This window comes from Pezoporus flaviventris, unplaced genomic scaffold (genome assembly GCF_033815535.1).
Source record: "Pezoporus flaviventris isolate CSIRO_AGI_PZ_B2104156 unplaced genomic scaffold, CSIRO_AGI_Pfla_v1 ptg000007l, whole genome shotgun sequence".
Lineage (NCBI taxonomy): Eukaryota > Metazoa > Chordata > Aves > Psittaciformes > Psittacidae > Pezoporus > Pezoporus flaviventris.
In genome coordinates, this window is record NW_026892555.1 from 21084909 (window position 1) to 21108900 (window position 23992).

Consider the following 23992-nt stretch of genomic DNA (forward strand, 5'->3'; position numbering starts at 1 on the left):
ATATATTTGTTTATTTGATTATGGAACCTGGTATGTTTAAAGCAAACATAAAACTAAAGCTGATTAAGAGCTGGAGCTTTAATTTATTTTCTCAGCAATCAAAAGCTGTTCTACAGAGACAGAAGTTATCTAATGCAAGGATTATCAGACTGAGCAAAACATAGAGATGAAAAAAAGCAGTTATGCAAGTGAAAGAATTTCTTCCTTCAGAGTACTGTTGCTGACACTGGTCTGCCATCTTGCCCTGATGCTCTCAAAGAAGACAAGCACTTGAGTCAAGTTCCCAAAGAATTGACAGGTCCTAATCTATCTGACCTCATCCATGACAAAGAGAAGTTAGAACACTTCTGGGCTTTTCTTAACGAGCGTTCTGCTAGGTATGTTTTTTTGTTATTATTATTTTTCCCATTTCTAAGTTCAGAAGAAATTTTTGCTGGGGATCTTGGCTATCTAAATGTTCACAGATTTTAGCCTTTTAAAAAAATGTGTTTGTATATTTATGAAATACACATGCACATTGTTCCTACAACTGAATTGCCTTAACATTTTGGGGTAAAAAGTCTCCCTACATAACATGCTTGTATTACAGTTCTGCTTTCAGTTTCTGCTTTCATTAGTGGCAAAGCCCTGAGGAGAACAATTAGCCTACAGTGAATAAAAATTTCTCTTTTTTAGTACAGACTCAATTTAGTGCATTTTAAAAATTAAAGCTGGGTATTATAACAATGTACAAATAGAAGACAGACACATTATTCTTACAGTGTGAGAACAACTGCAGTTTTGTGTTTGCACTGATCTAAACAGAATTAAGGACCAGCTTGTAGCAGATACAGTTTATGCAGGGTTTTTGGAAAAGTGCGCCCATTTGTTTGAAAGTGAGCATCTAAACAGAAGTTCTAGTACTAGCAGAAGTAAATGTGATTTTGCCCCCCCCCCCCCCCCCAAATCTCTATCCTGTTTTAGGAAAAGGCAAATATACTTTTTAAGTAACTGCTAGCAAGTTCTGAAACTGTCACTTCCTTCCTTTAACCTGGGTTCCCATAAACGGATGCTTTACGTACTGCCTCTTGTTTCTAGTCAAGCACTGCTATCATTTTAGACCAGATACTGGTCAGCTCTTCTGCAAGTGTCCAGAGATAGACATCTAGGACAACTCCTCTGGCCAAAATTCAGTGTCATCACTTCTGCAGGTCCCTATGTTCAAGTGAATTCTGAGTTAGTTATCTAGACCAGTGGTCTCCAAATGTTCTTGATTGTGCACCCTATCAGTAAAAAATTTTTGAGCATGCACCCTTGATATATGTATATTTATTTTTTATAAATTATATACATGTCCTACTGAAGTTCTATTATTTTCTTACTGTTCCCCAATGAACCATCTCTTTGTACACCCTGCTTTGGAGACCACTGGTCTAGAGTTTGCCTCTAACTGGGTAAATGGCAGAAATCACCAGATAACAGGTCACTGGCTAAGATCAGGTCTTGGGACAGGTACACTGAGTTACCCTCGGGACTTCCTGCCTCCCTGTTAATCACAGACAAGTCCCATTTTACATGATAGACCCAAGCAGAGAAATATTTAATTTATGGAGAAATTTTATTTTGTAAAAATTTATAATGAATTAAAAATTTGAAAAAAGTCTCACAAAACAGTGTTTCAGAGCTGAGTCCAGATCTAGTAACTCTGAAGTCCAACCGGCATGCTACAGTTAAGATACTTAATGGTACTATAAGCTTGAAGTGATCCTACAATTAATGCAGTCTAGAAAATTTCAGCAAAACCCAACAAATATGTCATTTGCTTCTTAATCAAAATGTGTAATTTTGTTATTGCCTAATTACAAGAGATCCAAGTTTCAGGAAGGACAGACTGATTACCTCAGCACAAATTCTTGTTTGAAAAGAGTTCCGTCAATAAATATTTTGTTAAATATATAGGACATATTCACACAATTGCAAAGCAGTTACTTTACCCATTACTTTGGGTTAGTGATTTACCACCTATTAGTCTTGCCAGACTGCCTATTCACATGCTCCTGATCTGTTGAAAGGAAAAAGTAGAGTATGGTAAGACAAGCCACCACTGTAAACAGTTTAACCTAACACACTTTCCAATTAGATATTTTGCTTTTTAAATAAAATGGACATATTTGATTGTTTGTCATTGGCAGATGCCAAGGAGTAGCTCCATAAACCACAGTGACTTGGATCACTTGCATTTGGGTGAACTTACGTTGTGATGAACTAGCAAATGAAAGAATTTCAGTCTCAATAGAACTTAGGTCTCAAACTACTTTTGAAAGTGGACATCTGTTCTTAAATCAGTTAGATGCTTGTGAAAATTTTATTTCTAGATTAATTCTTTGAAAAAAACAGTTATTAACTGAATGGAAAAGTGAAACAGATTTGTCTTAATTTAATGTTTCATATTTTCTTCTGCAAATATAGTGAATATCCTTATTAAAGTGCTCACAAAACTTCAGATAATAAGATACTATCAGAAAACAGCCTATAAATAAAACTGAAACTGTAGGTATGTCACTTATTCTGTCCTCTGGTTTAAGGAACAAAACCAATATATGTTCCATTAAACCAAACTTAAATTAACAGTGTACACATAATCAAATATGAACAAAGTTTAAGAATTGCATATGGTGATTAATTATCATTTACTATGAATATTGAAATAAGTAGTAGAACCAGTGATTTATGGAGAGGCAGCCTACACAAAGCCATAGAAACAAAAGCTACCATAAATTGTTTTTGTCTGATTGACTGCAAACTGACTTAAGCTCTAGCACTTCACACAGGGTAGGAACAGCGTGATTTCTGGGGCTGATGTTTCCAGATGTCATCCCTCCTCCTTTCTCAGGCAATATGACAAGGAGGCAGAACAGGAAGTGTCAACTCATCTCTTGGTGGCTCACAGCCTCAGTACTGCTTCAAATTCTCATCTGTTTCATTTTTCATTCTCTCTGTGAGCTCTGCACTATGACTCTGGTTCACAGTCCCTGCTGGAATTAGCAGCAACACACTGCGGAGGTTACTTCTTTCAGGGTACCTCACAAGGGACTTTAAAAGAGATCCCAAAGATGTGTTTGATCTGCCTGTTCAACAAGTGGCATGGTCTCACCAGATGGTACTAGCAAATTAAAAATGACATAAAATTTCAGTCCAATCTGACCTGATATTTCTGGTGGCTTGTGATTAAAGTAATAACTCTCCAGAATGTTGATGAAATTAACTCAATATTGAAAAGACATTCTGTTTAAATTTGTTTGTAGCATGGATCTCATGTGCTGGCTAGATATTGAACAGTTCAGAGAGACGCTCCACAAGGATAAAGAAAATAGGGAGGAAAAATCTAAAGACATTAAAAACAAGTACTTCAACAAACAATACTTCTTTGGACCCAACAGCCCAGCTACCAGAGAACAACAAGAACAGGTACCAGTTACAAAACTGTTCATAGAAAAAAATCACACTGAATATGACTGAGATAAAAGTCCATAAGCAGCTTTGCTCCAGGTTTTCCCCTGGCTATCTCCTAAAATTTTACCTGTATTTTTTGGCCAGAAATCTGGTTCTGGTTGTGGCAGTCTCTTCCTTCCTGTTCAGGCTCTTCCTCCCACTCTCCTTACAGAACATCTCTCTTAAACCCTGATCTGAGGCTGCAGCCAGCGCATGCACAAAAAAGCTCAGAAAAAGCATAAAAATGGCTGTCAGGTAGAGTGACTTGTTCCAGGTTCCTATCTTAGTACATCAGTAAAGCTACAGACAGCAAGTCTGAGCTGTGGTACTCTGATATGTCTTGATACTTCAGAAATTTACTTGGTCAAGCTGGGGTAGTATTTGCTGGAGTCTGTATTCTATTATAGGTAGGGACAAATGTAATCTGTTCCCTTTTATGAAAAGTACATGTGAGCCTTGGGTAAGCATGCATTAAATGCTTTGCTTACAGTTTAAGCTCATGCTTTGCTAAATCAAGGATGTAGAAAGATGAAGGATTTTTGGTATACACAGAAGTTTATGTCATGTGTTATTGTATTTGGATTGCTCAGATAATTCATTCAGGTGGAGGATGGGGACAAATCCTTCAGGATCAATTTTCAGCAACAGTTCTGCTAGAAATTCAGCAATGTGTCCAGAAGAGATTAGAAGAACAATGGCTGCCATTGTTCCTGGCAGATGAGCACCATCGGGTGGAGGGACAAGCAAAGGTAATTTTTTAAGAACAGCAACACATCCAGACTTTGCGTGTTGTTTGGCTCATAATTCACTGTTGGGATAAAATGGTTCAGATGAAAAGCAGCTCACAACTCACATTCAGTTAATGTTTAAAGAGACACTGTTGCATGTACAGGTTGAAGTATTTAGCCTGGTAACTGTGAAGGTAGTTCCTCTGAACGCTTAGTCTAGCTGACAGTATTATTGTTCTATCCTAAATGTGAAGAACCTGGTGTTAGTTTTGCTGCCAGCCAGGCTGCCAGAAGAGTAATCTAATCTTTGCCATAGTGCTTTACTGTCTATATGACATTTTGCCCTAGCCATACCCTTACATACAGAAGAAACGCTGCTTTGTATAAAAGATTTGCCCAAGGGGACAAGAACACAAGCAAATGAGTGGGCTTTCCCTGCTGTATTCTCTCTCTTCCTCTCTCTTTAATGCTGCCTGTATTCTCCCATCTGGAGCTGTGGTGTAGAAATTACTCCAGGGCTTGTGAAATCTGCTGAGTGGGGATGTTAACTGCTACAAGCCTTGTTTCAATTGGTTACTTCAGAAAGTTGCCAGAAAACTGGGAATGAGGAGCCTTTCACTCCTGCTGGCTCATTAGAAGGACTGGGGAATGGGCAGAGCTAACATCTGCCTTTTATGAGTGTGCCTATGTGGCTGGGATCTATGTAGGGAGATCGTCCTGATGGTGACAGATGCAAAATGACTTGGCTTTTTGCACTTCCACAATTGCTTCTGAAATGCAAATGTCACATCAGAAGGAAACTTGACAGTTCCACCAAGCAGACAAATACGCGCACTGTGGTGATTCATAAAACTTGTTTTCTATCCTCTTTTTAATATCAAAAAGGTTATCAGAAGTGTTGTTGGAAGTGCATATGAACTGTAATTCTTTTCATTGATTCAGAGCACTAAGCAATCTGAGAAGTATAGGTTCTGATAAGACAAACAGTGATTTTAATAAAGAATATGCTAATTAGAGCAAAATTTCCTAACCCTCTGCCCTTTTCAGCTGACCTCTGCCTCCTTTCCAAGCCCTGGCACAAGACCATGCACTAAGGCTAAGCTGCTTCCAGGTCTGGAAGCTAGCTCATGCATCTTCTTGCACCTGCTGCACTGTGCTGGCAGGGAGAATAGCCCACACAGTTTGGAAGATGCTGTATTCAACAGTTTATAGGAAATACATACTTCTAATGAGCTTTCAGTCTTTCTACTCCATTGATGTCTGAATTCTCTTTTCTCTTTCTTATTGCAAATTCAGAGGATGAAAAGGTCCTTTGAAGAAAGTATTTCAGAAGGAATGAAACCAGATGACATTCTCAAATTGGCTTCATATTTCACAGTGACCAAGTACAGTGGCCATGCTCGGTAGTCCTTACTCAGAAAATCTGCCCTTGATTTGAGGTGTATTTTTCCTACAAAGAAGCTGTGAAGTCAAGTCTGTGTTTCTGATATAGCTGTCCAAAGGAACCAAAACAATTTCATACCAAAAAAAGAAAAGAAAAAGTCCCAAATTTCTTTCTAACATAATTGATCCCTCAGAGCATTATGGATAAGATAAACCAGTGGAAGAGTGCAGTCTGACTGCTACTGCCTGTTGCCTTCTTTAACTTCCCTCTCTTGATGAGCATGTGCTCATTTATAGCTGAATGAGGGATGGCATTCAGTGTGGGTCCACAACACGATTCAGATATAAGCATCCATATGAAGATGTATCAACTATAATAGTTACTGAGCTGAACAGGAAACAAGAAGAATTAAAAAAAGCAATTATAATCTGTTCAATCGTAGATAAGGGACATAACTGAAGATCTTTCACGACAAAAACAGAAGACAACTAGGCTGTGGAAGGTAAGTGAAGTTTCCTGACTCTTGTGTCTGCAGTTTCACCGTCTTTTTCATTTGGACCTTGCACATCCTTCACAATTTCCATGCTGACAGTGTGTGGCCCAAATGTAATGCTGTTGAAAGCAGGCATGATTGTATTGGCTGCAGTGGACTGATTGCTCACATCACTGGTGAATTTAGATCCCTGCTGGGTGTTCATGGTAGATTTCTCTCCCTTCCTGGCTGGGGAAGTCATACTTGAAAAAACATGTCTCTTGTCCTGGGCTTTGGAACACTAACCCTCCTCAAACTGATATTGTACCTTTAATTCACATTTATCTGTATTTTGCATGCAATGGACTTATTGGGACAAGCTGTTCATTCCAGCATCTGGTAGTTTATTTATTATTGCGAGTGGATTACGTGCAGACACAAAAGGGAATGTGAAGTATGCAGTGGAGTGGGCAGGTTTAATCGTATCTCACAGTATCTGTTTCATTCAGAATTGTATTTTAATCTTATAGTACTGAGATAATATCAATTTTAAACATCTTAAACCTCTGTAATAATACATTTCATCAGATGTTTGCCAGTTTTTTCCTCTTGAAGAGCAGTGAACTCTTTGTGATTGCCAACACACAAGTTGTGTACATTTATTCAGTTGAACTTTTATTGTCTGTTGAAATCAAACTGGAGACCCGGTCACCAATTATTCATGCAAACCATCAGCTCAAAAGGGATCCGAAGGGCATGTGGGTTCTGTTAGCTGAGTTTTCCCTTTGTCTGTCAGGAAGATGGTTATTTTCCCTGTTCTGCTTCAAGGTTGACCCATAAAATAAGCAGTGTTCATATATTAGTATAGGGATGGGAGCAACATTTTGTTCTTCCCTTTATGCACATGCCCCAGAAACATGTTTTCCAAAAAGTTGCCTAAATCCTGGTCACAGGGGGCAGAACATGACTGGAGAATTGGAAGAGGGGTGAGATGATCCCATCTTACTGTCTAATCTGAGCTGACTTTATTTTAACCAAAGGACCTTTTGGACAGCCACCACTCACCCTTTTGCTAGGGTAGGCTCCTACCCCTGGCAGCCTCTGTGGCAGGACGTAAAGTATAACCCCTGTTCTTAAGAGAAGCTGCAGAAAGACCTTCAGGTTAGAGTCAGGTTAGATTTCCAGGGCTGTCTGCAAGAACTAAAAATGCCTTTGTCCTATGCTGACCATCGAACAGCACTCCATCCCTTCAGGACTTCAAGAATTTTATACTGTTACAAGACAGTTATCATTCATCCATCTGATAACAAAAGTGGGTTGTTTGGCTTGCTTCTCAGTGACAACACAAGAACTGTTTGTTCAGGAACGCAGGCCAGCCTGAACTTATTTCAAACAAACTGTCTCTGAATAAGCCATTTTTCTTTCTCCACCCTTTCCTGGCTGCCTACCACTCTGTGCTTTGCAGCATGTCTCGATGACTGTGAAATGTCTCGGCTTTAAATTTCCTTTTACTATTGGTGGCTTTATTCCACAGAGAGCAAACTCTCCAGCTTCTGTTGGTGATCATTGCAACACATTTCAAAGCTCATTTTGTTGGTGAGATCCCTGTCAGAAGCATTTTACAACTTTAAGCTATGTGGTTTTTCTGTGTCTTTTTCTTTGTTGTTTGTTTGCAGAAAACTCAAACTGTTCTCTAGAAAAGTAGCCTGTTGCCATAATCAATAACAATAGCTGTTTCCATACTTTATAGTATGTAGTCATATGGTCTAAATCATTGTCAGTCATTTCCTCTCCCATCACGTCTTCCAAAAAATGCTGCCCAAACCAAACTGGAAAAAAAAAAAGAAGAAAGAAGGAAAGAAAGAAATGAAACCTTGCCACATTCTATTCCATCCATGCCATAAACTCTTAAACTACTGAAAGCTAGGGTCAGTGCAGATAAGAATCAGACAGTTTATGCTAACTATCGCCTTTGTTATTGCTTTCTGAAACAAAGTTTATTTGGTGCATTTATTTCTTCTTTTGACAGCAAGCGAACAATAAGTGTGTTTCTTCATCTAGTGAAGTAATTGCTTTCCGCAAAGCACTGTTGAATCCAGTAACAGCCAATGAATTTCAACGTTTTGTGTCACTGCAAGGAGATCTACTGGCCAATGGATTGCTCTTTTGGCAAGAGGTCCAGAAGTATAAGGTACAGTGGCGAAATGGAGCAAGGGAGTGTCACTCAATTTGTAAGCAAATGCATTCAATACTGCATATTAGGAGAATTTTAACAAAATATCTCTAGGTATTTTCTTGTTCATCGTAAAAACTATTTCACTGTTTAAACCTTTTTTCTTCTACAAAAATTCTCACTTCTTAAAGGTAGATATTTTAAATTACTTGAATGTATTATTCCTACAGTTCTTTATGTTTTTCAAACTGTAATATTCTTCTGAGTCTCTAAAGGGACACTACTAACTAGCTAATGCCCAGATTTTGGTATACATCTGCTGAGCAGTACAAAATACGTGAGCATTAAAATGTTCATTCTGTCTTTCTAGTTGCATACTGTTAAATAATGGGATTATTGCTGAATCCGGCAATCACTCAAAAATCAGAGAAAACTAAACTTTTAAATTCAATCAAATGTACAGATACAAAGACAGTATCTCCATAAAAAGCTTATATGTACAATGCAGAACCCAGCTCCCTTGCATTTTGTAGTCACTTTTGACTGCAGCTGAAGACATGGCTGAGATGAAATGTGATGGGGAAGGTCAGCAGGGATTTCCACTCTCCCAAATACATCACCCTTTGTGAAATTGCTGCTCTGTGGGGTGAAACACAATGGGAAAACTCTGGAGTGAGCTTTAAATCACACTGCAGTCTCCTAGCATCACCCTGGACTGAGCACAGGGACACCACATATCTTTCACATGTTCCTCATTCCTTTTGCTTCTGCGATGTTGCTGATGCAAAGGTGCTACCACAGTGCAGAGCCTTTCCTGAACTCCTAACCATAGGCTGTGTGCACATTGCATGCAGGAAGCATGAGGTTAGAACAGGCTCAGAAATTAGGAGGTAAACACAGCTGATGCTGCAGTAGCACATGCATCAGCATCAGCACTGGAGATCCTGCTGTAGGCATATGGGTGTAATTTCATTGTCTGATTTTACACATTTGAATTTGGGGTCTGCTTAAGAAGCTGAAGCTCCTTTGTTTCCAGGGCAATCTCCCCTCACATCCCCAAGCAAGGAATCATTGGCTGAAATGCTCTCTGGGGGTGCTGCTGTCTCTCATTTTTAGAGTGAATAGCTTAGACTAGAAGCTTGACATGAAGGCACCTGAAATTCCAGGGCATAAACCCTTCTCAGATTTATGACTCTTCATTGCTACATTGTGGAGGACATGTGGAGTGTAGTTTAGACTGTTTTCTTTGTGGATCTACTCTCTGAAGAAAGGCTTCATTGTTTTTTGTCCCACCCCCTCTCTTTCATTTGTTAATTTTACTTGTCTTCTTATCAAGATAAAGTACAATCTGACCATATTTTCACATGCATGAGATTTGTCGTGGTTTGCAGTTGATGCTCTTTTATAGAAGCAAAGGGCTAGAGTATTAGGAGTGTTGTGGGTCAGGCTGAACTGGAGGCACATTGCCAAAGACGTGGGCAGCACTTTGCACAGTGCATGCTTGTATTGTCTGAGCTCTATCATGCCATCAGTTTAGACAGAACTCCCTCTAGGAGTCAATGACTGCATCGCTCCCTGTAACCCATCAGGCTGGCAGCACATCTTGGGACAATCCCCAAACATTTTTTATTTCTTAAACAAATACAAAAAAGATAACTCTGTGGATCATTTCCATCTGCTCCTCTGTGCTCATGTCTCATCCCTCTTCATATCATATGGCTTGTTTGTCTTCTCACTACGGCTCTCTGCCTTTTCTTCTATGTTAGATGAACAAAGGAAGCCATAATATATTCTTAGGATATATTGAATATGTTTTTGTATTGCCTTACTTTGTTCATTGTAGCTGTTATCGTTCTTTTTTCCATCACAAAACTATTCATAATAATAGAAGCCAGCTCTTTCGCATACCACATTTCTGGTTAAAAGCCCTGTTTTTAATTTCTTTGCAAAGTAAATATCCAGCCTCCTATACCAAAACTAAATGTGTATTCTTCATTTAGAGCTCTCTTCCTGAAAATTCTCTAGAGGGCTCATTGTGTCTCTAGTAGATAGACGAGATGATCTCCTAATGTTACAGAAATTTCTTGGTGTTTATGGATAGATGGAAGGTTTGTGTTCCAAAGCATTTGAAGGATGTTCACTGAATTATTTTTCCTTCTTGTCAAAGTCCAATTGTAGCACTGTCAGAGTGTGAAGACACAGTAATAACAGGCTTTACAAGAACAACAATAGGATCACATTAAAAAAAGGTAGCAAACCTCCAGTGTTCCTTTGACATCTCACCCTTGTAAGTTCAGGTTAATTTTATTTTCTGTTCTGCCCAGAGTTTTTTCAAACACTGAGGTTTTGGGAAGCTAGAAAATGAATGGTGAAACTAGTAGATTTCAATGAATGGAAGATCATACTGGTAGTTTAGGGCATGGCTTTGCCTTTTAGTTACCATGGGTATGCTAGTCATAGCAGGCTCATTGTGAGAATCAGTGCATTTCATGCTTGTAGGTGTGTTTCTCTTTTCAGAAATGCCTCCTATTTGACAGTAACAGACTGAATGCAGAATAAATACTATCATGTTTCATTAGAACGTGCAGGCAGAGATTATTACCTAAAAGCAAAGATTGCTATTATCTGCATTTGCAAACCAGAAGGCCTGCTCATGTCTTAACTATGTCTTTGACCGTGCACATTTGCTAAAAGAATTTTGTCCTACATACTGAAAGGATCTACTGTGTAATTATTTTTGTATGACTATTACTCTTTGATCACTGGGCCCCTGGAAAGGGTCTTGCCTCTCTCTCTCTCTTTCTTGACTGAATATGCTATTTTTCATCTTTCAGGACTTGTGCCATTCTCACTGTGATGACACCACAATCCAGAAAAAGATCACCACTATTATTGACTGCTTTATTAATTCTGCCATACCTCCAGCTTTGCAGATTGACATCCCAATGGAACAAGCAAAGAAAATTTTGGAGCACAGGAGAGAGCTAGGACCTTACATTTTTAGAGAGGCACAGGTAAGAAGCTGGGAGAATCTTTATAATGGGTCTGGCTAGAGTCTGCTTGTCTGATTTTAAGGAGAGTCTTTGTTGCTCATGTGACAATTTGGACTCCATACATAAACATGGGCATGAAGGAGAACAGTATAGTAATGCATTTCAATGAAGATTGTACAGTGGAGATGACAGAAAGGCTTCAGATTTACTGCTCAATAAACCGGGCAATCTCTGACAGCTGGCAAGGCATTACCCAAGACTGTGTTAGGAATTCTGGCAGTAGAAATCACTTATGTCTATGTTTTTAATTGCTCGCTCTTTACCACTTGGTTAATGAAGGCAAAGTAATTTGTAGGTAGAAAGTTTGTAGTTTTTGTAGTTTGTGAAAAAAACGCAGATGTGAGTAAAGCACAAGACAGCTTCACTTAATATCTTTCCCTTTATTACAGAAAGCCTGTATTAAATGGCAGTAGACAATTTTCTCTCTGATCTTCGTACTAATCAGACTGAACAGGAATTTGTTAACTTTACTATAGACTTACTATTTTCTTATTCCTCAATACTGTCTTCTCTGATCAATCTTCTAAACTTAAGAAAGCTAGTTCTTCTTGTTTTCCTTAAAAATCATTGCCAACACCTTTAAGCATCAACTGTGAGTTTATAAAGTGTTTGGACCACAAAAGACGAATGGTTTGTCAGAGAAAAGTGTACCTATAGGTCCTAAGAGAAATAGAAGTGTCATTTCAGCCTGTGTAAAACCCACTGAACTCCAGAAACATGGCACAAAACCAAGGGAAGAACTTGGCCAAAAAGCTGTGACAGGCACATGAGAGGGACTCGCATGTCACTTTCAAATCCAGAAGCAGTGAGGTGCTGAGCATGTTTGGCTCCTTTGAAGCCCAGTTTCTCAATGAGAATTAAACATCTAAACAAATTGAAAAATGTGAGCCTTAGTACGTGCAGCAACAGAATTGACTGACCCCCTCTGTTTGCTTTTGTAAAATTGTTTTTCTTATTCTAGTTCAAAAAAGACCCTGTGAGAGATTATATCATTTAGAAATTATCCAAGATTTGCTCATAGATCTGTAATGTGGTTTAAGAGCCTTTCCAGAGGCAAAAAAGTATTTCCTTTCTCTTAAGGAGGGGAAAAAAGCCCTCCTCCTAATGAACTGAATATTTGAAATACTTGAGCAGAACAGTGGTGCAAAGGCAATTCTACTGGTGTATATGTTATCAAGAATACTTGTAAAAAATGATGGATGTTTTCATTAATGCAAACAATTGTTTAGGGAAATATATAAAAAAAGGAGGTGCCTTTTAGCTGTGTTTTAGGAAGATTTCTCACCAATAATAAACACACTGATGAAAAGCATGTGCTGAGCAAAGCTGGGCTGAAATGTCAGGACACAGTACGTGGGAGGAACAAGGCTGTATATTGAAAAAGAAATAGTTATTTCATTCTCATGGTAAACTACATTTTATTTTACAGTAAACTGTTTTCTTAATATAGTCAAGATTGACTTTTTTTTCTTTCTGCACAGATGAGTATTTTTGCTCTTCTGTTTAAATTTTGGCCAAAATTTTGTAAGCTTCAAAGCAATTTGGCTAGCGACAAAATTCTACTTGCCTTGGAGAGAAAAAAGGGAAAAAAGATGCAAAAGAAGGAAGATGGAACAGCAGAGGTAAGGTTCGCAAAGTTTCGGGTGGCAGCTGACAACCACATAAAAACTCCTTCATGAGCAAGCACACATGAATTGTAATATACCCTCAGCCTGATCCAAAGCTACCAACATCTTTTTGTTAGAATTCAAGCTTTACATGCAACCCAGTCCTAGGGCGATTAGTTCCCTATCCTGCCGATGCATATACATATGTTTAACTTGAAGCAGATGAGCCAGTGGAATACTCCTTTTGTTAAGCAGAGAGGAAAATGTATTTTAGTCATCTTTTGTGCCAAGAGAAGAGCGAAAAAGAGGGCTGAATTTAAAAAAATATAAATCTATGTATGGTCCATGTGTACAATGGACAGCATGCACTGTCGTATTTTAGAATATACAGTTCTGGGTCACTATTGAAAGCTAAACAAAACAAAACAAAACCAGATTTCATATCTATTTTTCAGAGGAAGCATTTGAAAAGTCTGCACATTATTAAAAAAAGCCCAACAAAAGTGCTAATTGCTTTGTCTTTGTCTTTTCTTGAATATTTCTCAGCTTTGACAGCGAATTTGTTAGACTGTTCACAATGAGTTTCCAGACAGTTTCAGTGTATTAACAGAACTATGACCTCTACAGAGGAATGCTTGCTTGTAAAATTGTTTTTCTTGGAATTTTGTTATTAAAATATAATGGATTTTTTTTCTATTGATTATAGGCTTTGCAAAAGTTTATTTTTTACAAAATGCAATTGTTTGGCCAGCTTTGAGGAAAGAACATTCATTTAAGGGCAGAGAAATTATTGGACTTGCAAACCATCATAAGTAGCATTAAAAGACCTGCACATATTTTAAATACCATGTACACATGTGTTGAGATGTTACTCATGATGAGAACCACATGAGTACCTGGACAGATAAAGACATATATGCCCATAAGAACATGTACACATTGTGATCCTCTTTCAGACACATGAAAACTGAGGACCAGTGAAGCATTACTCAAGGCCACACACCAGTGTCAAGTGAAGCCTAAAATCCAGGAACTCATGTTCCTTTCTCCAAAGCACGTTGCCTCCATACAGATATATCTGGCAAGGCCATTGGCAATACTTACAGTACAAGAATGCAATATTTCAAAGTAATGCACTTCTGCATTTTCACAGACTTATATTTTCCATCTGTTTGTTCCCTCTCTATAAGATTTCTGATTAAGATCAAGGAAGTAAAGAACAAATCTTGGCCAGGAGCACAAAAGCTCAGCTTTTATGGAGAGCAAACAGGAAAGGTGAATTACCCTTCTAAGCTGGGAAATAGGATAAGAAATTTTAGAAAGTGACAGGCAGAGAATGCACTTTAGTAAACAGTCTGCAGACTACTCTCACAAAAAAAAAAAAAAAAAAGAAAACCAAATACCTTGTAAAATTTCTTGAAAGAATAGGTGGAACAGGTAAGTTTTTAAAACCCTTTTCCCTTCCTGTTACTGTTTAAGGAATTTGCTATTTCCTGTTCTCTTGCCTAAGATTTCTGTCCTCTCGGTAACAAAACTATTCAACTGATTCAGTATCCCTGAAGAATACTGATAAGGTTCATCTAAAGTAAGTGATAGCAGGTTCACTTGGCATCTTGTAGAACGTGATGATTTCTTGGCATTTAAAATAATGTCTGTGCTCCCCAGTCTTGCCAGGCTCATGCTGAAGGACAGTAAAGCTCTGGCAAGGGTTAAAACCAGTATCTTTTTATATATATCCCCCCATCTCTGGCCCCACAAATCAGTTGCCATTTTGGGTTTATGTCAAACAGAAGAATGAGCAGCCTGAAAGAGAAATACTACTTTCTCTTTCCTCACAAATATGTCCCTAGGGTGCCAAATCTACCTGGGCTCACCTCAATTTCTGAACTGACAGGGTAGGAGTTGGACTTTTATGTAGTAAAACAGAAAAAATGGGCAGACAAGGAAGTTTTCACTGGACAACGATGCATGACTTAGTATGACTTAGTATTATTTGACAATAATTTTTGTGTGTGCCTAGTTGTTATTTATGGAGCAAACCGTATCAAAGGCTACCCGGCAATTGACTCAGGGCAAGGGAGGAGTGGCTGACAGCCACTCTCCCCACGGCGAGGGACGCCAACCAAGCACGGTACAACGCAAAGACCTCTTATCTGGAAAGCAGAAAGGGGTAGGTACAGGGTGAAGTAAGCTTGAATGTTCAATATAATGTGATTACTTCAGTATAGAGCTGAAATAGTTGTTTTGAAAGATACTGCCTTGGGAGAGTATGGTTTGCTTCCATTTTCACATATTTGCCCTTAGTGTGACAGAGCTATACGGACTCATCTTTGGTTCATCTGTGGATTTGTTCCTTTATTAACTGCTAGATCCACATGAAATATACTTAAAATACTTTTTACATATATCCCTCCCCCCATCCCTGGCTCCACAAATCAGTTGCCATTTTGGGTTTATGTCAAACAGAACAATCATGTTCGTGAGGGAGAAATACTACTTTCGCCTTCCTCACAAATTTGTCCCTAGGGTACCACATCTACCTGGGCTCACGTCACTTTCTGAACTGACTGGGTAGGAGTTGGACTTTCATGTAGTACAACAGAAAAAATGGGCAGACAAGGAAGTTTTCACTGGACAATGATGCATGACTTAGTATGACTTAGTATTATTTGACTATCTCAATAATTTTTGTGTCTGCCTATTTGTTATTTATGGAGCAAACCGTATCAAAGGCTACCCGGCAATTGACTCAGGGCAAGGGAGGAGTGGCTGACAGCCACTCTCCCCACGGCGAGGGACGCCAACCAAGCACGGTACAACGCAAAGACCTCTTATCTGGAAAGCAGGAAGGGGTAGGTACAGGGTGAAGTAAACTTGAACGTTCAATATAATGTGATTACTTCAGTATAGAGCTGAAATAGTTGTTTTGAAAGATACTGCCTTGGGAGAGTATGGTTGGTTTGCTTCTCCATTTTTCACATATTTGCCCTTAGTGTGACACAGCTATACGGACTCATCTTTGGCTCATCTGTGGGTTTGTTCTTTTATTAACTGCTAGACACATACTTAAAAAAGTATCATTAGTCATTTTTTGCAGACTTCCTTGATGCCAGTATCTGTAATTTGTTGTATATACAACTGCATTTTACCTCCAAAGTACATTTTGGAATTTTTACTTTCAAGTAATAGTTTCAACTTCCGCTGTAAATCTGTACTTACTCCTTCCATGCCCTTCGCAGAGAAAGGTAAAACCATAATCATTGATTTTCCTTTTCCATTATTTCCCTCACCTCTGTTTAATCTTCTTAGCAGTAAGTTTATTTGTTAGTAAGTGGTATGTCATGGGATAAGACACTGGTGCAATGTCATGGGATATGACATTGCCATAACATTGCCTAATTTATTATTCAAGACATTATTAAAGACGTCACTTAATTCACCATTCCCTAGCAAATATAAACTGCAATATATTATTATACATGCTACTGTTATATTTGCTTTGGCATCTCCATTCCATCGAGTGGGCCACAAAAGTTAGTAAGCTGGCTTCTAGAGAGAAGAAAATTGCCTGGGCAGTTCTATACCCAAAAGTCATCCTTACAGATGATGGGCTCATAGGACAGTGGGTGTGATGAGGAAGGAAAGGCACCTTTTTATAATTTTGGTATCATTGGACAGAATTTACAAAGATGCAGCCCCAGTAAAACACTAAACCAACATGAAAATGACAAATAGTTAATCACCAGACCACCTTACCAAGGGTTACAGTGCCTTGTCCTTCACTTTGAATGTTTTAAATCAGATTGCCTGTTTTCCTAACATGTATACTGTAGTTCATTCACAGATACTGGACCAAGCTGGAATTAATCATGACAAATCCAATGTTCTACATTTATACCTGAGGCCAAATTAGAGGATCACAATGGCCTCTCTGTCCTTAAAATGCATTCTGTTTCAGATCTGCCCTCTCACTTAGCTGTATTTTGGAGCAGGTATTGAATCTGAAAGGACGGTAGTCTGCAGGAGTGAAGAGGTCAGGAAACTTTGCTTAGGACAAAGAAATGCTTTTTAATCTTCTGCTACTTTTCATTATGCCAATGTGAGGAATTATGAAACTGGGCTTTACAAAACGTTACTGCATATGACACTATCTTGTTCCCAACGTTAATTTTTCCTTCCCCAGATTTAGCTTTTTACTTTAGCTCAGTAATTATAATTTCCACCTAATTATGAGTACTTCTTATTAGCAGGGTAAAGAAGGGGGGACAAAACCTGGGACAAAACCCATCAGTTTGCTAAGCAGTGCTTTCACAGATGAGACTGGTGTGAAGACAGGACAAGCACCATTTTCAGTTGGACATGAGTCACAGGTGAATAATAAACATGTTGCTATAGATGTCATCATTCAAGAGAGGGGAAATGTCTTGGAAGAATGGGAGGGTGGAGTTTGGTTTTGAATGCTACTGTCACATGGTTCTTCAATAATTATTTATTCTTCTACAACTAACTTCATTGTTATAAGTTTACTTACCTTATAGGTGATTTTTTTTTTAAGATTTAGGTTCTGAGGAGTATTACTATCCAGCAACATATTAAACTCTTTATGTGTGCAGATTTAAAGATCATTTTAATTTAAAGATAAATTGAAGACAATTAAGTTCAATTCTGGAATAAGAAGCTTTAAATTACTTGTGAATTTCATGTCCTGAAAGAATTTGGTTTAGGCTTGAGTCCTGTTCTGCTCAAATGTCAAAAACGGAAGCTGAACTCATTTAGGAAATCCAGGTACTTGAATAGAAAACCTGTCAGAAAACAGGTTTTTAGTATTCCAGAACAACTCTCATGATGTATCAAATCTGTAATGAAAAGGTAACAGTCACTTTATTGGAGAAACAGGAAGAACAGACATGCCACCTTGGGCAGATCAAGGGATCATTTATAGCTGAGTTGATACTGCCATAATGGGGAATCTGTGCAACCACATAATCACAGCTATGATGTGATGCAGGAGTAAACTGCACTTTGGTCACTCCTTGTATTCCACTGAGCTCTGCCCATGGCATTATGTTAGCGATGAGCAGAACATAGAAATAGGCAGCCTGAAATACCCCAAAAATCTGAAACCACCTTCCAAACCTCATAGTTAAGCTCACACTGTTATCCCTTAAACAGACCTTTTTACCTTTGCTCATACTTACTTTTTAAAAAAAAACAAACTTGAGTTGAGTGAGCCAGTATATCACTATCATATGTCTGAGCCCTCAAGAAGAGGCCGAAGTACAGTTCTCATACTGATTTGAGAGAGTGACCTTAAATTTACACGGAACCTGAACTGTGGTTGTTGCAATGTAAAGAGCAATTGTTCCTTAGAAAAGGGAAGGATGAGATCTCCAGTTGATCTGCCTGTAGCAGTAGCAGCATTCTGCTGGAGAGGGCAGGGAGAAATAACTGTGAGATTAATGAGAACTTTGATGATTTGAGGAAGGGCACACAGGAAGGATGTGGCAGGGAGATTAAATTAAGTCCTCAATAGCACAAAAGACTGATATTTTGGGAGGGAAAAGGCCTGCTGTATTAAGGTTTTGAAGAAAAAAGGAGAGAGAATAGCACTCAGATCAGGGATGGAGAATAAATGAATATAGACATCATATCTATCAAACTTGCTTAAATTGCCTTTCATGGTGTTTCGAGATTCACTTATTTGCAGCAACATATTTTTCTTTTTTTTCCCCAGGATTCCAGTATTATCGTGACAAAATTTCTCTTCTTAATAATTGTAATTATTCAATATCAGGGATATAACATAAACAAGATTTTTGTCTTACTGTTGAAATTGACCAGGAACTGCAAGTGATATGATCTGGAGGCTGATCATTTTTCATGGTTCTTTCAGGCTTCCTGGTCCTATTCCAAGTACATAGAAGCCTTGGAGCAGGAGAGAGTACTTCTTAAAATGCAAGAAGATCTGGAGAAAGCTTCATCATCTGTCCTTACAGCTTGTTAACCAAGCTCTGCGGTTTAGGAGAACAAGCTTGTAGCTTAGGTGAAATTCTCACAGTGTTAAGGATTTTGTTCTCCTTTGGAATTGTGGATATAAATCTCTGCCTCTCTTACGCTGTCTGCAGGGGAGTTGCTCTCTGCACCATACTTGTGAGTGACAGTAGGTTTCCTAAGAAAGGGAAAGTGAAAGTTGTAGGCTATCAGCATTGCCTTTACTGCAGAGAGGAATATGGACGTTTCTTCATTCTGCAGAGTGACATGGCAGTCCTATTTGGTTCACATACGCATTTCACCTCCCTGGCTTCTCATGCTTCATCAACTTACATACAACCAGAGAGATGCAACTTTTTTCTCACCAGTTTGTCAGTGTGCTTTGGGGGTTGTAAGAGGCATTGCTTCATCCTTGTTTCAGCTGTGAATATCTTCTTAGGTCTTCCCAAAGGATTTGATGATCTGTTTGTTCATTAAATAGCTCAATTTAGCAGTAGGGCTAGCAATAGCACTACGTAATATTAAACCCCTTCAGTTTCCCATTATTTTAATTTTCTTTTCATATGCAAATACCTCATCTATGTCCTTCCCCAAGCCTTGAAACTCTGAAAAATCCACAATTTCTCCAAAGATTAGTGTGATGTTGGAGAAACACTCAAATCTTCCCAAGAAGCAGAAAGTAAGTACCAGATGCCAACAAGCGAGCTTTGAAAACTGGGTTCTTAAAAGCTAGTTTTCCTGCTGTCAGTGCTGATGCTTATTAGTAGCAAGTTATCCCACTCCAAATCACATTTAACTGAAGCTGTACAGCCTCAACATGAAGGCAAGATCATTCTTCACTCCAGTCATGGTAAGCGGACTTAATGCTGACCAGATGGACTTTGTTGCAAAATGGTACTCTCTGAAATGCTGTTAAGTAAGCTTTCCAGTTAAAGTACTTTAAATAGGAGTGTGAGATAACTGGAGGAAGCTCAGACCCCATGGAGTTACTGGCAAAAGCTTGACACAGAACTAGTAATAGATCATCTCTGCCAAAGCCAATTAAATATTAGAATGGGAGAAAGAAGTGGGACAGCAAAGAGGTCTGATAAAGACAGAAAATGAGATTCTGCTTGAAAGCTTGAATTCCTAGATGGAACTATCCCTGGGAGGTTTTGGTTTGGTTTGGTTTTTCTTAAGCCTATGCTGAAATTAGATGGACTTGAAAAAATTAACAGAACTTGGACTATTGCTGCCCTTCCTCCTCTGCTCCTCTTTCCTCTTCTAATTCTGTACTTCAGCACTGCTATTTTAGGGAAGTTGGTGTCCTGCCCTTGCTAGTCCTCTTGAACTTCTCAGTGTCTGAACACACTCTTCCCATGGCAGCATTTTCTTTATGCGGCTTTAGAGATAACTGCAGCATTCCTAGGTTTTCCTCATGTTCTCTTATTGTCCTCCTATCACCTCCTCTAGTTAAAGTCATCCAGTCACCTTGGGTCTTATGCACCCCTGCAGGTGTTACTGTATTTCATACATTTATGCCTTTTGTACTGCAGTTCTGCTTCACACATGGCTACATCACTGTGGTGTGTCCTTATGCAGGGGCTCTGGTCCTCTTCTGTAGCTGGGAAACTTCCAGCTGTGCCCAGCGCTCAACAAGGGCCTCCAAGGCAGCTGCAGCTCTTGCTGCAGGACAACCCAGCAGTCCCTGGCCCTCCCTGTATTCAAAACCTGAAGTTGCATTCCTGCCAGCCATCAGGCTGTGCTATGGGCTAACACAGTGATAAAGTAGTGGTCTTGAGCTGTTGGAGAGGTCTCTCCCAACAGCTTCAGTTGCAACTTGCTCTGCAATACCACTGGAGATTTGCCAGCCCTGCCTAGTCCCTCCCAATAGCTTGTGTTCCCACGAGTAGTTTCCTCTTCCTCCACCATGACCCACCATGTCCTCAGCCGTGCTCTGCAGTGATCTGATCGCTCTCCTGGTAGGGTGAGGTATCTATAGATGACTACTGCTGCTCTTGATGGAGCAGCTTCTCTCCACTTTGCTACAAAGGTGTCCAGACCTTGTGTATTGGCTATAAATGGCAAGGTGCAGGCAGCAGGGGGGCTGTAGGCGCAGCCTCTGTGAGGAAAGTCAGGGGCTGCTCCATGCCAGACACAGCTTATTGCAGTCAGCTCCAATGGACCCATCACAGGACACAGCTGAGCCCCTTATGGTGGCACCTTGGGGAAATGTGTTTAAGAAAGGAAAGAAAGACAGAGAGGAGGAAGGAATTAAAAGAGTGAAAAACAACATAGGGAACACCAAGACCAGAGAAAGAGGAGGAGGTGCTCTACGGTGGAGCAGATATTCCCTGCAGTCCCGGGAGGACCCATGCTGCAGTAGAGGAAAAGAATGAGAAGAAAGAAGGGGCTTCCAGTGCCTCGCCAAAGGAAATGAGTGCAACTTGTGATAACAAGGAGAGGAGAAGAGGTGCTTGGAGTGAACTTGAACCTGGGAAAGGCAGGAAAAGTGTCTTCTCTAAGTGTGTAAATGTTTGTTTCTTCTTTTTCTTGTTTTTGTTTCCTACTACCTGAATCAGTAAGGATTTATTCTAATTGACAATATATTAATTTGCCCAATTCAGGTCTGTTTTGCCTGTGACAGTAATTGGTGAACAACCTTCATCTTGATCCGCAAGCTTTCTCTTTCAAGGTTTTTCTCTTTTCTCTCCTTGTCCTGCTGGGGGGAGTGGGGGAAGTAAGGGGGTGAGCAGCTGGGTGGGAGACTGGCTGCCAGTGAGGGTCAACACAACCCGACCTTGTTTTCCTCATTTTGATGCATTTGTTGAAGGACTGTTCTGATGATTTCAATTGGCTTCAACACAGCAATGACATTCCTTTATCTTTTGCAGTCAAATTAAAATCTCTCTGAAGGAAGGGAATGCTGAGACATTCAATGAAGGTGGTCAGGAGACACAAAATTAATGTGCATGGAAGGTTTGTCCTTACATTTCTGAAGCAAAGATGATGACCTGGAATATTATTAAGAACCATGTGACATTAGTCAGGGGTAGAAAATAAACATCTTCCAGTGTGTTCCATATCAGCATGATTGTGATGCTGACTCTTGTGTTACTTATTTATTTAACACTACACTTTGAGGTTCAAATTAGAGTAAGATTCCACTGAAGTATGCATGGTACAAACAACTAAGCAGTCTTGGGCCTAAAGATCTTATAATTAAACCCAGTTCTTCAGTGTGTGATCTAATGAATAAGTGAAACACTGCACTGAACTGACATCCCTGAAGCTGTGTCTTGGCACACTATGATCTCAGTACTACTATTCTCGCAACTTCTGTTCATCAAAGATAACTCAAGAGGTGTCTGAGCTATCATAAAATCAAATGCTGTTGTGGTTTATTCCCAATCCTGTCTGATTTCTGGTCTAAAGTACATCTGCTTCATTTCTAGTTTTGATCCACCTGAAAGGCATAAAATACATTAGGGGACAAATGTGATTGAGAACTTTTGTAAAATGTCATTAGTCCCAAGGTATTGCTTACCAGAAGGTTGCAGGAGCTCTTAGTGCTTGTGCAGCACTCTACTTTCTTGCTTCTTTTCACAATTTTAAGAGTTCAAGAAAGAAATGGGTTAGAGTTTATGTTGGGACTAGGGCCAAAGGATTAATTGGGAAGTTAAGAGGGGACAGGGGCAGAATTAACTGCTAGGCAGGGGACAGGATGACGATAGACCTCTCCACATTTTCCAGACCACTTTAAACACCAGTCCCTAGCCACAAAGTTGTTGGCTCCATTCATCTCTACATATGTGTAACGCATGTAAGAAAAAAGGCACTTCAGTGAGCTCCAGCTTGCTGAGTCCCTGAGGACTACTCCTGTGTTATGGATGGGATTGTCTTCCGTTATCCCTCTCAACCTCTTGGGCAATGAGAATGAGCCATGCAGCCCTGTCTCAGTTGTCAAAAATAAAGTTTTTTAACTTGGAGCTCTTAGACCATACTGCTAAGGACCATTCATGAGTGCTTTCCTTCTCAGTGTGAAGTGGCAGCTGACTAATTGTCTTTTTATTTTTGACTCTTGACACAATGACCAAGAGTTGTATGGGATTTCCATCAGGAGTCACTTCAAACAGACTGTCAGGGAAGAAAGACATTCTCTTTTATGGAAATAGCTGCCCTGCTCATACATCCTTGCAGAAGGAGCAATGGAGGTAATTGGTTCAGTTCCTACTTTCCCCACAATCTGCAGAGTTTGCTTCATGCTTATCCCCATTCCTTCGGTGTTTGGATTGTTTGCTTGTGTGATATAACCTGAGAAAGATGTCTTGGGTAGAAGCCACAAGAGAGTAAAACATAAAATTCTTGTCCCCATTTTTCAGGTTTTCCCAAAATTTAACAGAAGCAGTAAACTTTAATGCACAGTATGTATGAAGAGGGTGGAATGTAGCATCTTGTAGCGAGTAGAGCACATGTGGTACTGTGTGGCCTACCACTCATTAATGTGAAAGGCAAAGAAGAATCATGAAATACCATAAATGCAGTGATGTATATCAGTCTAAAAAACATGTGAAAGGCCACCTTCTACTGCTGTGGTCAGAACAGTGCACGCAACCAAATGCTGTAGCTCAGCAGTCAGTTTCAGTTTTGTTGTATTCTTGCCTTTGTGGCATTTTGAGACAAATAATATGTAGACAGTGCTTATCTTATGCTGGTAGCTTTGACTTGAATCATACTTGGTTTACTTCTAAAATGAAAAATATTACTGAGATATTGTCACAGATGATGAAACCAAGTCTTTGTGAATATGTTCCAGCCTTGCCAAATTGTTAATGAAAATTTACCAGCCCCCACGCAAAATCTACTGTCCCAGACAGTTACTATGATTAATACCATACACATCTATCAAACTTAAAACCAAAGGAAAATAAAAGTACTTTCTGTACTTCCATGAGAGAGTAAAATTTCACAAACTGGCTCTATGCACTCAAAGTTCCGCAAACCAATGACAACCTTCAATCCAGTTTGCAGTTCTGTCTCCATGTTAACTAAAATATATATGCATGTATATACGTGTGCATACACACACACATGCACAGTCACTTATAGCCCATGTCTCTAGTATGCCACTGAG

General features: G+C 39.3%; 1 protein-coding gene across 9 annotated transcripts in view; it reads left to right on the plus strand.

Annotated features, from left to right (window-relative positions):
• Positions 1–21941, plus strand: part of RGS22 (regulator of G protein signaling 22) — a 62396-nt gene extending 40455 nt beyond the window's left edge. The window contains exons 17-28 of one of the 9 annotated variants that reach the window (XM_061448020.1): positions 211–377; positions 3285–3447; positions 4062–4220; positions 6026–6085; positions 8085–8246; positions 11063–11242; positions 12763–12903; positions 14092–14163; positions 14924–15058; positions 15606–15740; positions 17139–17258; positions 18782–21941. In XM_061448020.1, coding sequence (XP_061304004.1) covers positions 211–377; positions 3285–3447; positions 4062–4220; positions 6026–6085; positions 8085–8246; positions 11063–11242; positions 12763–12903; positions 14092–14163; positions 14924–15058; positions 15606–15740; positions 17139–17258; positions 18782–18892 — 1605 coding nt within the window. In that variant the 3' untranslated portion in view covers positions 18893–21941. Of the gene's footprint in view, positions 1–210; positions 378–3284; positions 3448–4061; positions 4221–6025; positions 6086–8084; positions 8247–11062; positions 11243–12762; positions 12904–14041; positions 14326–14923; positions 15059–15605; positions 15741–17135; positions 17259–18781 lie in introns of those variants that run through there. The other 8 variants (XM_061448019.1, XM_061448021.1, XR_009742464.1 and 5 more) reach the window with 8 other exon arrangements.
• The last annotated feature ends 2051 nt before the right edge of the window (positions 21942–23992 follow it).